This window comes from Cannabis sativa, chromosome 9, assembly GCF_029168945.1.
Source record: "Cannabis sativa cultivar Pink pepper isolate KNU-18-1 chromosome 9, ASM2916894v1, whole genome shotgun sequence".
In the NCBI taxonomy this organism is placed as follows: Eukaryota; Viridiplantae; Streptophyta; class Magnoliopsida; order Rosales; family Cannabaceae; genus Cannabis; species Cannabis sativa.
In genome coordinates, this window is record NC_083609.1 from 4,386,969 (window position 1) to 4,404,650 (window position 17,682).

The window sequence follows — 17,682 nt, forward strand, 5'->3', positions numbered from 1 at the left end:
TCCGTCTACGTATGGAGGACAAAACCTGTGTTTTTTGTGGGGTGGAGAATGAATCAGCCTTGCATTTATTTTGCTCCTGCAATGTTACCAGAGCTCTCTGGTTTCAGTGTAAGTGGGGATTTCGCACGGATTCCTTGAATTGGTCATCTGTAATGGATTTTGGGCATTGGTGGTCTAAATTATTGGATGATGAGGCTCAATCTTATATTGCATGTTTGTGTGATATTGTCTGGCGTAAAAGGAATAATATAATCTTTAGGGGGGACTGCTGTAATTTGCAGATCATGATCAAGGAAATCAGAGAGAGAGCAGCGGAGATGCTTCTCTCTATGGCCACGTTAGAGGTGATCGATTCCGAGGGAGATTTGGTCACTGAACCACTTACCTATCAGGACTTTATTAAGTATCATACTGATGCTTCTGTTATGAACTCGAAGGCGGGGTTAGGAGTGGTGGAGCTTTCGGATGAGGTTGTTGAGGATTGGTGGGTGGCTACGGATTACTCTGAGGTTTCTGGGGTGTTGGAGGGGGAACTACGGGCTATTCGCTTGGCTCTTGTTCAGGCGAGATTGAGAAATGTTACAAAGTTGCTGGTGCAATCTGATTCGAAGGCTGCGGTTTTAGCTCTCAGCTGTGGGAGTTTACCGTTCGCCTGGGGTACTTATCCTGTTTATGAATCCTGTCTATCCTTGTGTAAGTACTTTGATCATGTAATTTTCTCTTTTATTCCTCGAGATGAAAATAGGGTAGCTGATACTCTTGCGGGGTGGGCTAGAAGAACTTTGTCCTGTAACTCTGGTCATCTCAGGGATGTAGCCCCCTCTGTGGCTACAACTCTAATGTAACTCCTCTTTTGTTTTTCTAATAAAATTCTTTTTCATCAAAAAAATAAATAAAAGAGAAGTATGAGGTGGTGATGGAACGCTTTAAAATTAGCTTAAATACATCTATCTATTTTCTCCTTATTGCTCTCATTTTTTAATATTTTATTAGAGCATAAACTAATAAATCAATCTTTTATTATTTTTCTAATTCTAATAAATTTTCTATAAAATATAAAAATACTTAAATATCTAATTATTTAAAAATAAAAATTAAAACGTACATTAAACTATATATATTGATATATATATATACCTCTCTCTCCTATATATCTGTACCATTAAATCATATATATATATATTTATGTAACCATTTTCGTACACTTAATTGCTATTTATTTTTCATTCCTTCCTCATTAACTCTTCCCATAAATCCATTCAAAATAATATATATATATAGAAGGTAATATTGTTATTATTCATTTTGTTTTTCTTTTATTTTTTGTTTTGGGGTTTCAACATTAATCCATAATGTTTATTTGTTGTAGCAAAATAAGCTGAATTCATTGCCAAAAATAATTTTATGTGCATGTGTTGACTATGTTGGGAGATTTATCATTTAGTTTTCATTAACTAATTGATTTATTCAATATTTTGTTTATTGGTGGTAGATTTTAATATTTATTACATCCGAAATTAGTGTTGTATGGTTGTAAGTTTTTACATATTTCGCTGTTTATATAGTAAATTTTCTATAGACTTTTGTGAATTCTTTACAAAATTTCTAATTTTCAATTTTTTCATCTATATATTGTTTTGATTATATTTTTAATTTGTCATTCTTCTTCAAATCTGACATTGTATATTTTATAACTTCACTTTAGATTTCTAAAAAAAAAATTATTCTTCCCAATACAAGTTTTATGATATTTCTTCCATTATATATATCTATTTTTTTTTCTTTTTATTCTATTATCTAAAAAAATTAAAATATCTAACTTGAAAAATATCTATGAAACTAAACTTCTACTAACCTATTTAACTATTTTTTCAAACTAAATAATTATAATAAAATATTATTTATTGTGCCACCACATTAATTGGCATCGGATAGCTATTCCATTAAGTATTATTGAAAAGTTATTTTTTGAAATTTGAAATACAAAATACAAACTTTGATATAATTTTATTATTTAATTTTACTAAATAAAATACAACCGCACGCGAAACGTTTTCTAATATTTAATAATATAATTAAAAACTAAATGACAGTTAATTGAGAATTGAATAGATTTTTAAAACAATTTATAAAATATATAAAATAAGAATAATTTAAAAAAAAATTAAAACCTAATAAAATATAATTAAAACACATTTAAAGATATAAATATCAATGAAAGATAAAGAAAATATAATAATAGTAATAAATAATATACAAAATCCGTCAAATAAATGCTTATCAATACAAAAACACAAAAATTCCGCCTAGAGATAATTACAATTAAAATTAAATGACATACTAAAATCTAGAAAATTAGAGTAATAAAATTTTTATTATAAATGATAACTAAAATAAAAGAAATTAAAATAAAATTTTAATTAATAAATACAAAAAAATTACAAAATTTACGGCCAAAAAAACCTCACAATTTATTGTGCCACCAAATTGGCATCGGATAACTATTCCGTTAAGCTTATTATTGAAAAGTTATTTTTTGAAATTAATTCAATAAATTAATAGGTGACATTATTATCACCTTAACGTCCACCACTACAAAATATTACTAATGCATTTCCATCTATAAATATACGTATTCTTACATTAGAGTCATCATCACCAAAACTAAGGAATACAATATATATACTATTTACATGAGTATGAGAATGAGTTCACATATGGGGTCAATGGCCAGTTCAATTGTTGCTTTTATGCTAGTCCTTCTCCTCCCAAAATACCTAGCAAATAATAATATTGGGAGTGTCCTAAATTCTGATGTTGATCTCTTGGAATTCCCTTTGAATCTTGAGTTTTTAGAAACTGAGTTCTTCTTGTATGGAGCATTGGGTTATGGTTTGGACAGAGTTGCTCCACACTTGACAAAGGGTGGCCCACCTCCCGTCGGCGCTACAAAGGCCAATTTGGACAATATCACAGCAGATATCATTACACAATTTGGGTTCCAAGAAGTTGGACACTTGAGGTATTACTATTTTTTTACATATAATAGTTAGTTTTTATACTGTTTCGACTTTAAATAATATTAAAGAGTTTTATATATATGCATGCAATGCAGGGCTATTCAACATACAGTAAAAGGATTCCCAAGGCCACTATTGAATTTGAGTTCATCAGTATTTGCAGGAGTAATAAAGGATGCATTTGGGAGAGAGATAACACCTCCCTTCGATCCTTACAGAAACAGCCTTAACTTTCTTATAGCGTCATATTTAGTTCCCTATGTTGGACTCACTGGCTACGTTGGAACAAACCCTAACCTAAACAAACCTACTTCCAGGAGTGTAAGCTTCAAAAATTCATTTCATTCATGTCTATTAACTACTATTTACTACCACAAAAAAGAAAAACACATAGCACTAACAGTTTTCTTTTCTCTATCCTTCAAAATATATCACAAAAATCTTAATTATTTTACATTAATTGTTCATTCAGCTTTTGGCGGGTCTTTTGGGTGTGGAATCAGGGCAAGACGCTGTAATTAGAGCATTGTTGTATGAGCGTAAGGAGATGACAGTGGAGCCTTATAACATAACTGTGGCAGAGTTCACAGAACGAATTTCTGAGCTAAGGAACAGATTGGGACGAACTGATGTGACAGACGAAGGGCTTGTGGTACCAATAGATTTAGGCGCTGAAGGAAAAGTTTCTGGAAATGTACTCTCTGCAAATCAAGACTCGCTTTCGTATGGAAGGACACCAGCCGAGATACTTAGAATTGTGTATGGAAATGGTAATGAACGTGTGGCTGGGGGTTTCTTTCCCAAAGGAGCTAATGGTCGTATTGCTAGGTCTTATCTGGTTTCTAGCTGAAACTGTTTCTCATAAGAAAGAAACTACACTAATCAATAACACTTGTAATTTTATAAAATAAATAACCTCTCTACTTTATAGATTGATGATACATAAATCAACTACTACAATGCATGTTTTGATTGTATATGTATCTTCCAAACTTTCATTTTGAGTTGAATCATCGTATGAACTTTTATAAACAAAATGAACTGTTTCATTTAACTTACAATATATAATATTTGTATATGTTTTGTTTTCAATTATCCCACCGTAAACATGATTCATTGCGAAAAATACACAACCGTGTTCATTTGAAATTAAAGTAAAGAAAATAGATTAATTCCTATTGATGATAATGGTGATATCAATGAGTTTTATTCACAGTATATTTCTCTCAAAATTTAATTTGGTATTAGCTAGAGCATTCAGGTCCTCGCCAATGTCGACTCGACAGAGTTAGACCTCTCAAGCTGACCATAATGTTGTTACACCTACCTCGGAGACTCTCTCTTTTCACTCAAGCTTATCGAAACAACTTCTTTCTATGGAAGACTATGGTGTTTGCCATCATTTGTGTTGGAACGCTATCTTAATGGTCAAATAAAAGCTTGTCCGCAAGAATTCATCACAGTTGAGACAACTGATGAGAAAGGGAAAGTAACCTCATAACTACTTGAAAATAATCTAAAGTATGCACCATAGTCTTCATATTTGCCCCTAGTGAAAGGCTATCCTTGATTGGATTTTTTAATGTTGACTGGGCTATTTGTCCCGACGATAAAAAATCTGTTACAAGATATTGTGTTTACTTTGGCGAGTCCTTAATTTCTTAATTAGTCCTCTAAGAAACAATCTATTGTGGCTCTCGACTCGCTCAAGCATTGAGTCGAAGTATAGAGCTTTGGCTCATCTTGTTGCTGAATTAGCTTGGTTACAGGAATTATTGACTGAAATGAAGTTTAAATTACTAAGTATTCTTGTTATCTAGTGCAATAACTTAGGTGCAAGTGCATTAGCCACCAACCCTGTATACCACGCAAGGGCCAAGCACATAGAACTCGATGTTCACTTTGTTCAAGACAAGGTGTTGGAGAAGAAGCTCGAAATTCGATATGTACCTTCCCATGATCAAGTTGTTGAATGTTTAACAAAGGGACTCACACCAACCAGTTTACAATCCCTTCCCTGATCAACAAACTCAATGTTGCTGCCTCCCCATTTCATTTGGGGATGGAGTTAAAGAAAATGGATTAGTTCCTATTGATGATAATGGTGACATCATTGATGACAAGGACAACAGTACATATGAATGAGGCAATCCTGAGAAGGTCTTTTCTGTTATTTCTTTTTCCTCCTTGTATAACTTTTGGGAATATTTCCTTGTTAGTTTTGCTGCATGTAAGCCTTTTGTAGGCCTCTCTTTTCTTCCCTGTATTTCTCCCATGCATGCTATAAATGAATTGATATGCAACAGCCTCAGTCTTTTGAGTTACGTTTTATTCACAGTATATTTCTCTCAAAATTTAATACCACAGGTGTACCCACATGCCCCCTATGGAGTTACAATATATGTTTGTAATTATAGTTGAATCAATGGTTAAACTACCTTCATGGGATCTCTTAAGGACGCTTCATGGATAGTCCTCTTCTCCGTGATGTTTAATGGAGGATTTTAATAACGTTCTTAGCCAAGGGAAGAAACTTGGGGGTTTACCTTACCTTGCGTGGCTTATAGAGGGATTTCAAGAGGCGGTTCAGCAATGTGGATTGATTGATTTAGATTTGTGTGGGCATCCTTTTACTTGGGGGAAGAGTCGTGACCCAGCAGGTTGGATTAAAGCCCGGTTGGACAGAGCAATGGTAAGTGTCACAGGCCGCCTATTTGGACACCCCCAAATAGGTGGGACGTGCGGCACTTGTTGGCACACCGAGCTAGCAAGTCAGCCTAAACGCGCCTGCCGGCAAACAAGTTCAAAGGTTAGGCACGATACATGTCTCGCACATGTTGAGTGCAAACAAGAAGCATGAGCAAGCAAACACAAAGCGTCCCCAAGGACCAATCTCACACAACCCACAAGCAAATATATAGACAAATGGCACGTAATGGCCCAACAAAGGCAACAAACAGGCATCACAAAGACCATATAGAAGCATACACAACAAGCATGGATAAACATCATTTTATTAATATATATGTATATATGGCCTTGATAGGGCAAGGGAGTACACAGCTGGGCCCCTATCATGCTGGTGACAAGGTGCTTCATAAGTCACCTGGTCACCCCCCCCCCTAAAGAGCTTATTGGGGTTTTAAGGGATTTCCAGGAACATAGATGATTTTAGCTCTGTAGACATATGTGAAGGGAAATACAAAGAAAGAAAGCTAAACAACAAAAGGCTCCCAACCCCCATGAGGTACTTTGTGCAAGACTTGACTAATGATCAAGCACCAAGGCATGCTCATGTTACAAAATACCCCAATGAGGTGCTTGGTGCAAGACTTGACTAATGATCAAGCACTAAGGCATGCTCATGTTACAAAATGGCCCTATTGTGAGTGTGCCATGGGGCAGCACGCCACATTCTCCCCCACTTAATTGTTCGGCGTCCTCGACAAACCTGCTGCATGATCTTCAGTCTTCTACATAAACTGCTGCAAGTCCTCCGCCTTCTCCCAACTGATCTCGTCATCAGCAAGGCCCTTCCATTTGACCAGGTACTCTTTTCTCTTCTTTTTCTTCACACGAACAGTTCTTTCGGCAAGGATTTCTTCTGGTTCTCTGCTGCTGCGTCGTTGAATGCTGATGTCGTCCCTGGTAGACTGGTTGCGCGCTGGATCTTCTGGATCTTCATGATACGGCTTGAGGTTGCTGACGTGCAGGACCGGGTGTATCTTCATCCCAGAAGGTAGTTCGACTTTGTAGGATGCTAGGCCAATTTTGGAGATGATTGGAACAGGGCCCTCGTATTTGCGTACGAGTCTGATGTCCTTGTCCCCTCAGAATCTCAATTGCTCTGGCCGCAGTTTGATCAACACTAAGTCACCTGCCTTGAACTCCAGCAGTCGGTGTTTCTAATCTGCCCACTTCTTCATTCTTCGTGAAGCTTTCTCTAAATATGCTTGGGCAATCTCTGTGTTCTTCTTCCAGTCTTTTGTAAAATTAAAGGCCCGCGGATTCCGTCTATGGTATTCATCCACTGTGTGGGGTAACAGTGGTTGCTGTCCATTCACAACTTCAAAAGGGCTCTTGTTTGATGAAGAACTCTTCTGAGAGTTGAAACAAAATTGAGCTACATCTAGTAGTTGCGGCCAATTCTTCTGGTTGGCATTGACAAAGTGCCGCAAATACTCCTCCAACATCCCATTGAATCTTTCTGTTTGCCCATCTGTTTGTGGATGGTAGCTCGAGGAGATGTTCATCTGTGACCCAAGAAGCTTAAATAATTCGGACCAGAAGGTCCCTGTGAATCTTCGATCTCGGTCACTTACTATATTCTGGGGTACTCCCAGTACTTTACTATATGCTTGAAGAAAAGTTGAGTTGTCTCTTCTGTCGGACACTGCTTCGACACCGGGATGAAGGTTGCATACTTAGAAAATCTGTCCACGATCACCAAGATTGCATTCAAGTCTCCAGTCTTCGGCAAACTTGAAATGAAATCAAGCGAGACACTCTCCCATGGTCTGCATGGGACCGACAAAGGTTCTAACAACCCTGGCGTCTTATGCCTCTCCACTTTGTCTTGTTGGCAGACGAGATAGGTCCTTGTGTAGTCCACCACATCTTCCCGCATCTGCGGCCAATAGTACCCATGCTTCAAAAGGGCATGTGTCTTATGCCACCCTTGATGACCCGCCCACAACGTGTCATGACACTCACTCAGCAGCGTCCTCCTTAGATCTCCTGCCTTCGGAACAAACAAACGCCCACCTTTGGCCCACAAGAGGTCATCCTCTACCCACAACTGAGTTGTCTTTCCCTTTCTTGCGAGAGTCATGATGTTCTTTGCAACTGGGTCCTTCTCCAGGTTCTCCTTGATGCGCTCTTTGATTGGTGCCACTTGGCTAGCTGACATGCCCGGTAACACCTTTAGTGCCGCCAACTCTGCTTTACGACTAAGGGCATCAGCTGCCTGATTAAGACGTCCAGCCTTGTGCTCAAAGTAGAAGTCGAATTCTGCCAAGAATTCCTGCCATCTGGCCTGCTTGGGAGTCAATTTTGGCTGCGTGAGGAAATGACTAGCAGCACTATTGTCCGTCTTCACCACAAACTTTGACCCCAGCAAGTAATGCCTCCACGTCCGTAAACAATGAATAACTACTACAAGAAAACTCTTTTTCAATGACTAAATTTTTAGTCATTAAAACTCATTAATTAGTCACCTAAAATGTTTTACGACTAATTATTTTTAGTCGCCATTTAGTCACTGAAAGTCGGTCGTAGAAAACATTTAGTGACTAAAATATTTTGTCACAAAAAGTGTTATATTTTATGACTAAAATTTAGTCACAAAATATATTAAATTTAGTCACAATAAATTTGATATATTGGTCATCTCAATTTTATTGTACACTTTTAACAACCAAAAAACTATGCTTCAATAACTAAAATTTAGTCACGAAAGAATTAATATTTGGTGACCAAAGATTTTAGTTGGCAATAATAAATAAATAATTATATAAATTAATTATTTAGTGACAAATATTTAGTTTTAAAAACTAATTTATAAAATTTATTTTTAATTTTTAATTTGGAGTTTACATTCATTTAAATTATAAGCAAAAACAAATAATTCAAAATATATTTAAATAATATTAAAGGCATTTATTCATTACATAAAAATTACAATTACAATGTAATTCTTGCCTATCTTGAAATATACAAAATCTAAACAAGAAACTACAAAAGCAAACTCCATGAATCAAAGTTGTAAACCAAACTACAACAAAAATAAAAAACAAAGAAAACTAGCAACTAAAAAAAAAAAAGAATGAGAAACCCCTAATCTGGCTCCAACTCGGAAGTTGGAAGCACAAGCCCCTCAAACTCTTAGAAGATTATCTAAAAGGCATGATCTCAGCTGTGTGATGCTAGTAGAGCTTGAACTGTCCTTTGGGAGCCAAATTGAAAGATGATCTCTAAGCACAACAACCATATCAATAACTGAAGTTCGAAAAGATATATATCTCTGTCAGTAAATATCTACAAAGTATAATGCCTCTCACTTGTGCTAAGAAAATTAAACATTCTATGATATATTATAATATGCCCAAAAAAATTGAAGCCGAAATACAATATGCGCCAAAAAAATTTCAAGTTTCTGATATAATCATTAAAGCACTCACAATACAAAGGTTTAATGACTCACCTCGAGAGAAGGTGTTGAAGAGCCCTTCCACAAAGAGACTTAAACTAACCCCATCAGATGCATGAATAATTGTGTGAAGATTTGGGATAGAGTCTGCACTTTTAATTTTTACAATCACATATGAATTCTGCATTGCAGCCTACAAAAAGAGTTTTCAAAAATTTAGTTCGAAACAAGTAATTAATGTCAAATAACCATTAAGATGCCTCCAAAACAAGAGAAATAATATTTTACTTTTAAGATAATTAAGATGAATATTGATAAATAGCCAAAAGTGTGTAACCATTTGAAAAGAAAGTAAGTAGTAGCATAAAAAAATACTTGTTTCCATTTTAAGCATTATAGATTGAGGTAAATCTCCACTTCGAACCTCAAGGCCCTGCAAGAAGTTGGTTGTCTTAGACTATCTTGTATTCATCTTTCTCTAATTTTAGGCCCATCCTCTTAGCTTCAATTTCGGAAATGAAGTTGTGTGTTGCGCCGGTGTCAATCAATACGCTCTTGGCCTGCTTACCGTTTAAAGTGGCCTCCACAAACATCAATCCCTTCCCAAGGGCTTTCTTCCCTCCGACGCCATGCTTCTTAAGAGCAGCCATTAATCGAACGGCGCTCATGTGCACGTAGTCTTCATCCTCATCATCTTCCCCACATCATTGCTCCTCTTGAGCAATGGATGCCTTTATGGCACTCAACTTGGACTGGTGGGGGCAAGCAGCCGCCCTATTTGGGCCTTGGCAAAGCCAACACTTAAGGGGCTTCTTCCCCGTTGCAGCATCACTTTTAGAGGAGGAGCTAAATTCAGGAGTCCTCTTGTCTCCTCCCCCACTTTTACTCGGCCACTGCTTTCCTGACTTCTTACCCGCGGCATTGTTGGTGCTGGTCTGATCTTCTTCGGCTGTGAATTCTCAGAGGTGTAGTCAGTCAGTCGTTCGGCTGCAGCTTGAGCAGTGGCGAGATCTGACACTCGCTTCCTTTGCAGCTCTTGTTTAGCCCACGACTTGAGTCCTTCAAGGAAGTAGAAAAGTCTATCGACTTCATTCATATCTTTGATGTCGAGCATCAATCCGGAGAACTTCTTTACATAGTCTTGGACTGTCCCGACTTGCTTTAACTCTCTAAGCTGACGTCGAGCGAGGTAGACGACATTCTCTGGCAGAAATTGGGCATTCAATTCTTTCTTGAGGTCTTCCCGAGCGTCAATGGTGCATTTACCATTCTGAATGTCTTCATACTTCGTCCTCCACCACAACTTGGCGTCCCCGGAAAAATACATGGTAGTTGTTGCTACCTTTGCTTCTTCAGAGTCGATCCGCACGACCCTAAAGTACTGCTCCATGTCAAACAGAAAGTTTTAAAGCTCCTTGGCATCCCTCGCCCCTCCATAGCATTAGGGCTCGGGTGCTCTCGGTCGGCCATACTCCATACCTCCGTGCCCCCCGGTATTTGCACGCTTTGCCGCTATCATGGTAAGATTTAGCTTGGTTGACATTCCTGCTAATTCTTCCCGAATGGATGTGACAGACACGTTACAATCCTCGATCGTATCATTGAGGGAGTCTTGTAATGCAGCCTGCCCATTTTGTAGCACAGTGATAGCAGCCAGCATATGTCTGTTGTTGCTTGTTCTAATGCCTTGATGCGATCCTCCATCTGAGGTGCACCTGATGTTCCGGTAGCAGCATCTCTTCTCTCGATCGCAGCTACCCTGGCCAACAAGTTAGCATAGTCTTGAGCCAACAAGGCAACTTGTTGTTGTGTCGCTGTTTGCCCTGAGTTCTGATTGTTAGGGGCTAGATCCCTAACCCTCTCGTCCAGGCCATCTAATTCTCCTATGCGTCTCTCAAGCTCTTGAATCCTTTGGGTGTTGCTCACCATTATGTCGTGTTACCAAGTTTCCCTTTCTCTTGGCTCTGATACCAACTGTCACGGGCCGCCTATTTGGACACCCCCAAATAGGTGGGACGTGCGGTACTTGCTGGCACACCGAGCTAGCAAATCAGCCTAAATGCGCCTGCAGGCAAACAAGTTCAAAGGTTAGGCACGATACATGTCTCGCACATGTTGAGTGCAAACAAGAAGCATGAGCAAGCAAACACAAAGCGTCCCCAAGGACCAATCTCACACAACCCATAAGCAAACATATAGACAAATGGCACGCAATGGCCCAACAAAGGCAACAAACAGGCATCACAAAGACCATATAGAATCATACACAAGAAGCATGGATAAACATCGTTTTATTAATATATGGCCTTGATAGGGCAAGGGAGTACACAGCTGGGCCCCTATCATGCTGGTGACAAGGTGCTTCATAAGTCACCTGGTCAGCCCCCTTAAAGAGCTTATTGGGGTTTTAAGGGATTTCTAGGAACATAGATGATTTTAGCTCTGTAGACATATGTGAAGGAAAATACAAAGAAAGAAACCTAAACAACAAAAGGCTCCCAACCCCCATGAGGTGCTTGGTGCAAGACTTGACTAATGATCAAGCACCAAGGCATGGTCATGTTACAAAATACCCCAATGAGGTGCTTGGTGCAAGACTTGACTAATGATCAAGCACCAAGGCATGCTCATGTTGCAAAATGGCCCCATTGTGGGTGTGCCATGGGGCAGCACACCACATTAAGCGGTGTATGGTTGAACAAACTTGCGTCCTCTAAATTATTTAATCTTGAGATTTCACCTTCGGATCACTGCCCTTTACTTTTGGATGTTCTTTACAATGAGGTTGTTACTCGGGTAAGGCCTTTTAAGTTTGAGAATTTCTGGACTAGTCACCAAGATTGTGAATTAGTTGTCAGTAGCAGCTGGTCTTCGGGACAGGATATAATGCAAAAAATACATGGTTGTGGGCGCGCACTTCAACAATGGGGAAAACCCATTTATGTTTTAATAATGTATATTTATAATAAATTAATTAATTAAAAAATATCATTTATTGAGTTTAAAATAATTAAAATAATTAAGACTTTATAATATTAATTTATTATTTTTCTTCTCTTATTAAGAGTAAAAAAAGAAAGTTTAATAGTATAGTTACTTGATATTAAAAAAAAAGGTAAATTGCGGCATAAATACCTAATATTTTCGATTTTATACACTTAAATACCTAATGTTTATTTTTGTTGGCAAAAATACCTAATGTTACAATTCTCTTACACCGTTACTACCACTTCCGTTATTAATATAAAAAAACTAAATATTATTTGTATTTTAAAAAAAAAATAAGAGAGATGCAATACTAAATTACCATAGCTGAGTGAACCAGTATAGTATATGGAACATGATTATCGAATTGAAGTGCTAATATCATGTGAAAATTGTTAATGAGAACACGTATTTTTTTTTTGAAACAAACTAGCATTTAGTTTCTGATATTAAGAATATTAAGTTTAAAATAAAATAAAAATAAATGTAATGCATCTGAACCCGTCACGTGTCCATTTTTATAAGTTAACATAAGTGGTAGTAACGGTGTAAGAGAATTATAACATTGGGTATTTTTGCCACCAAAAATAAACATTAGGTATTTAAGTGTATAAAAATATTAGGTATTTGTGCCACAATTTACCCTTAAAAAAATATACAATCAAAATTTGAAATACAAAATACAAACTTTGATATAATTTTATTATTTAATTTTACTAAATAAAATACAACCGCATCGTGAGCAGTTTGTATCGTGGTTTTAGTTCGTGATTGACAGAGTGAATTTAAATATTTTTTAGTCTTTTTTTTCTTATGTTTTGCTCATAATCTAGTATTGTTTGTGTTATTTTTTTTTGTTAAAATTTCTGCTCAAACTCAGATCTAATATTCTATTTAAAATTTTGTATAGTTGTTATTGAATGATTGATCTGATTTGGGCTATTAATGTTTGTATTTGAGATTTATTTGTAAATTCCTAATTGTTGTGTGTGTTTAAGTTTGATCTTTTTTTACATAATTTCTGGTTCGTAACATAGGATATGATTTCTTTTCAATGTTTCTGATACTTGATGCTTAATCATGCATTAGAATTTTATTTTATTTTGGTTTGACTGTAGAAAATCAAATAATTCAAGGCACCAGCTTTATCATTTTCAATTGAAGAAGAAATTAAGGAAATTCAAGTGTGTGTGGCCACTGTTTTGTGTATATCTAGTATAGTTAAGACATGAATTGTATGTATAGTATAGTAGTACGTATAATGCTAATTAATATACCAAACACAAGCATTTGATTTGTTTTATTAAAAAATGAAATTAGATATTCCTTCTAAATTAAATATAAATATATTTTATATTTAGTTAATTTATTATTATTATATTTAATTGTATTTATATATAATTAATTAAATTATTGTTTATAATATATAAAATTTGAATTAAAAAAATTAAATATTATTTTTTTAGAAAAATATCTACCATAGTGGCTCTTTTTGTGTGTCACTATATCTCCAAAATTAATAATAAAAAATAAAAAAAAGGATATAGTGACACTTTATGTGTGTTGCTGTTACTTTTTTAGTCTGACAAAACTTGACTCTAAAAGTTTATAGTGACGCGCATAGAGAATGTAAAAGAGTTCAGTGACACGCATGAAGTGTCACTAAAAACTGTTTTTCCAGTCACCCTCATTAGTGACGCGCAGTGAAGTGTCACTAAACAGTTTTAGAGTTACTCAATGTGGGTCACTAAAACCCTTTTTTCTATTTTTTTAATTTATTTTTTGTTTTGCTGATTTTTGTAAAGGTAGGTGTATTTATTATTTATTTATTAATATCTTTACCTGTTGGTCCACGCATGGTTTTATTTTTTATGATGATATTTTTTTTTTTTTTTTCATTAACATATAGTGACGCGCATAATCTGATTGGGTATATATTTCCCAACGTGTCTGGCGCGTCACTATACCATATTTTTAAGTTTACATAAAATAATTAAATAAATAATTATGATATAGTGACGCGCTAGGTAAGTCGGGATATACTTTCCCAAACGTCCCTGGCATGACTCTATAAGTCAGTATTTTTAAAAATAAAAAAAAATTAGAAACTTATGTGTATTACTCTTTAGTGACACTTCATATTTTTAGTGACCCACATTACAAGTATCTAACACTAAAAGTTTAGAGTCTAATTTAGTGTGTCACTAAAAACTACTCTTAACTCTTTAGTGACACACACAAATGTGCATGTCACTAAATAGTGTCACTAAAAGACCAAATTGTAGTAGTGTGTAATTATTAATAAATTAACCTATTGACCTTCCAATACCACAAAATATTATGTAGAGACTCTTCCACTCTAATTTAATTATTACAATTTGTAAAGTCTTTTCACATTTTCCTACCTATCTTTCAAGTTTTTTTTTTTCACATAACATCTCACACTCATGCAATACTTTCTCTATAAATATAATTCCTTCTCTACTTGATCTCCTCACACTCCTCTCTCTCCCTTTCAATCTTTTAAAAATCTTTTTCTATTTTTTCTATTTTCATTCAAAAACAATGGTAGGAAAACATTAAATGTCATGGCTATGGAGAAGAAATCATCATCAACATTATCATCTCAACCACAAAGACAGTGTTTATGAAGAAGAAGTTTAACAATACTAATAATAATCACTCTCAAGAAAAATATATATGTGTGTGTGTCATGTGCATTTATAGTAGTTAATATCTTATAAAAATACTTTTAGTATTGATGAAAATGTTACATTACCGGCGGAATTATTAGGGGCGGACTAAATCCGCCGCTAATAGTAGGGTTTATTTTTTTAAAAAATAAAATAATATTGAAAGAATTGGTTTGTGCGGGAATTCTCCCACTATTAAATTTCAAATTTATTAGCGGCGGACTATTACCGGCGGAAGTCCGCCGCTAATAATATTAAATAATATTTTAAATATTATACTTTTATTATTACCGGCGGATCTCCGCCCCTAATAATTTTATATATATATCATCTTCATCTTTACTCTTCATTAATTTCTATTTCTCTCTCTCTCTTCGTCTCTTCGTCTCCGTCCTTACCACCATCAATTCCTCTCCTCTTGCTCCTTTAAATCCACCCCTACATCTCACCAAATTAATGATAGTCTCCTCTAATGGGTGAGTATGATCTCTGATATATTTTTTTTTTTGAATATTTACTTGAGAAATATTTAATTATATATTTAAAAATGGGTCTCTCTTTCTCTCTTTTTAGTTATTTTCTCTCTGTGGAAATGCTAGAGCACTGCGACAAAGAAAATCAAAAGGAAACCATTATTTTTGGGTCAGTTTCTTCTCTTATTTATTTTTAATTATTTTTAAAAAAATTTATTAATAAATGAGGTATATATGTGAAAATGGGTATATATATAATTTTTTTTTAGAAAATTGATATATATTAATTTATTGAGGTGTATATTTTTCTGATTAAATATAAATTATGTGAATGTATTGATTTTTTTTTTTTTTTTTGAAAAGGAGTGTATGTATTGATTAAGAATATATATATTTGTATATTTCAAAAAAAAAAATTATACAGTAATTTAAATGTTATACATATTTTATATATATATATTTTTTTAATATATATAATATATTTATATATATATATATTATTATGTATATATATTTTATTTTATTTTTGTGAGAAAATACAATTAGAATATATTATAGTTTTGAATAAGTAGTATTTTATTACAAATTTTTATTTGTGAAATTATTGTGTTTTTCAATAGCCTAAATAAGTGCTTATGTATATTTATATTAGTAAAAGAAAATAATACTTGAGTTGATGTAATATTTTAATATCTTTGTGTGTATTTATTTGTTTATGTTTTTTAAATGAGTATGTATTTAAATTTTACTTATTTCATAATGTGTATTTATTTAATATAATTTTTCCATTAAATAAGTTATTTAAACAAGAATAATATTTTGATTAAATTGTGATATAATCTTATAATTATTTAATTTAAGTACTTAATAATGATTGTGAAGTTATTGGTTCATCGCAACAACAGGAGTAACAATTTTTACTTATCCTCATACGCCAACAATTTCGGAATCAATTTTAAGATAGACCGCTTAGGTGATCTTCGCATGGCACGGTAGATGAAGAGCTTCACCAAATTGACCTTTATTGTTTTGAAGTGATGATGAACAACATTAATGATTAGTTTATGCATTTTGTAAACTTAGTTAATGTAATTATTTAGTTGGATAGTATGAGTATTAGTTAGTTTGTTTAATGGATATTGTAATTATATATTAATTTTAAATTTGATTTATATTTAAATTAGATAATTGGTTTTTAATATATTTTTATTATTTAATGTTTTTTTATTTTAAATTTATTTAATATTAATTTATATTAAAAAATAAATTTAAAAGTATTAGAGACGGAGTGGTCCGCCGCTAATAATAGTGTCAGATTACGAATCTGACACTATTAATAGCGGCGGGGTACTGTTAGTCCGCCGCTAATTATTGTTAATAGCGACTCTTTATTACCGGCAGATTATTACCGGCGAAACCCGCCTCTAAAGATCTTTACCGGCGGATTTTTCAATTATTACCGGCGGACCCTTCCGCCTCTAATTCTTATATTTGTTGTAGTGATGTTTTTAGCTTATTAGTCAAGTCATTGTTTTAAGAAATCCCTCTCTTATTAGTCAAGTCATTTACAGTAGTCATTGTTTTAAGAAAGTTTCATTCACAAATAAGGGAACTTTTGACAAAAAAATTAGAAAATTTTCAAGCTAAATTATTAGGCTATCATGTATGTGTGATTTTATTCTATGTGTAATTTTTATATTGTATAATTATGTTTTCTTTTTATTTTTAGAAGAAAAAGTGTAATTATATATTAAGTTTGGATGTTTAATTATTATTATTATTATAATTAGAATGAAATAATTGATATATGATATATATGTTACCTTTTAAATTTAATTATGTAATTAAAATTATATATTATTCTGAAAATTATTATATCTTTAATTACTTAATCATTGTATATTTCTTTATGATTTTTTAATTAAATTTCTTAAGATAATCATATTGTAAACGATTTGTTAATTCACATACGTCTTTTCATCTCTCTTTATATTTTTATATAATTCATAATTAATATATTAATATTATATATAAATACTCTCACATTCTAAATAAGTAACATATCATATATATATATATGGAACACTTCTTAATGGGTAATACCCATTGATGGGTACTAAAAAAAAATAATAAGGTAATAATCCAATAACCTTTTATGGAAAGTTTCTAAAAATTATTTTTTTAAAAAAAAAGAAAAATTATATTTATTTTTTATAAAATTGGAAATAATAATTACAACTAATAATTTGAAAAAAAAAATATAAATTATTTTTAAAAATTAATTAAAATTACTACTTTATTATTTTATGAAATTATGAGTTTATTAATAATTTATTATTGTAAAACTAAAAATCATTTACATG

General features: G+C 33.6%; 1 protein-coding gene and 1 long non-coding RNA gene across 2 annotated transcripts; both read left to right on the forward strand.

Annotated features, from left to right (window-relative positions):
* The first annotated feature begins 2,664 nt into the window (after positions 1-2,664).
* On the forward strand, positions 2,665-3,946 carry LOC115702013 (ferritin-like catalase Nec2). The gene is made up of 3 exons (XM_030629474.2): positions 2,665-3,022; positions 3,116-3,341; positions 3,493-3,946. Exons 1-3 carry the CDS (start codon positions 2,694-2,696, stop codon positions 3,868-3,870), a joined length of 933 nt encoding a protein of 310 aa, XP_030485334.2. The 5' UTR covers positions 2,665-2,693; the 3' UTR covers positions 3,871-3,946.
* Positions 3,947-15,188: 11,242 nt separating this feature from the next.
* On the forward strand, positions 15,189-16,518 carry LOC133031003 (uncharacterized). The gene is made up of 3 exons (XR_009684548.1): positions 15,189-15,322; positions 15,420-15,488; positions 16,225-16,518. It is a non-coding gene; the product is annotated as an uncharacterized LOC133031003 (long non-coding RNA).
* Positions 16,519-17,682: the final 1,164 nt, after the last annotated feature.

What these genes read in the sequence shown, in the direction of transcription:
- LOC115702013 (XM_030629474.2), top strand. Translation starts at nt 2,694, where the DNA reads ATGAGTATGAGAATGAGTTCACATATGGGGTCAATGGCCAGTTCAATT. An exon ending in CAAGAAGTTGGACACTTGAG is followed by an intron (nt 3,023 to 3,115) that starts GTATTACTATTT and finishes CATGCAATGCAG; the next exon opens with GGCTATTCAACATACAGTAA. An exon ending in ACAAACCTACTTCCAGGAGT is followed by an intron (nt 3,342 to 3,492) that starts GTAAGCTTCAAA and finishes TTGTTCATTCAG; the next exon opens with CTTTTGGCGGGTCTTTTGGG.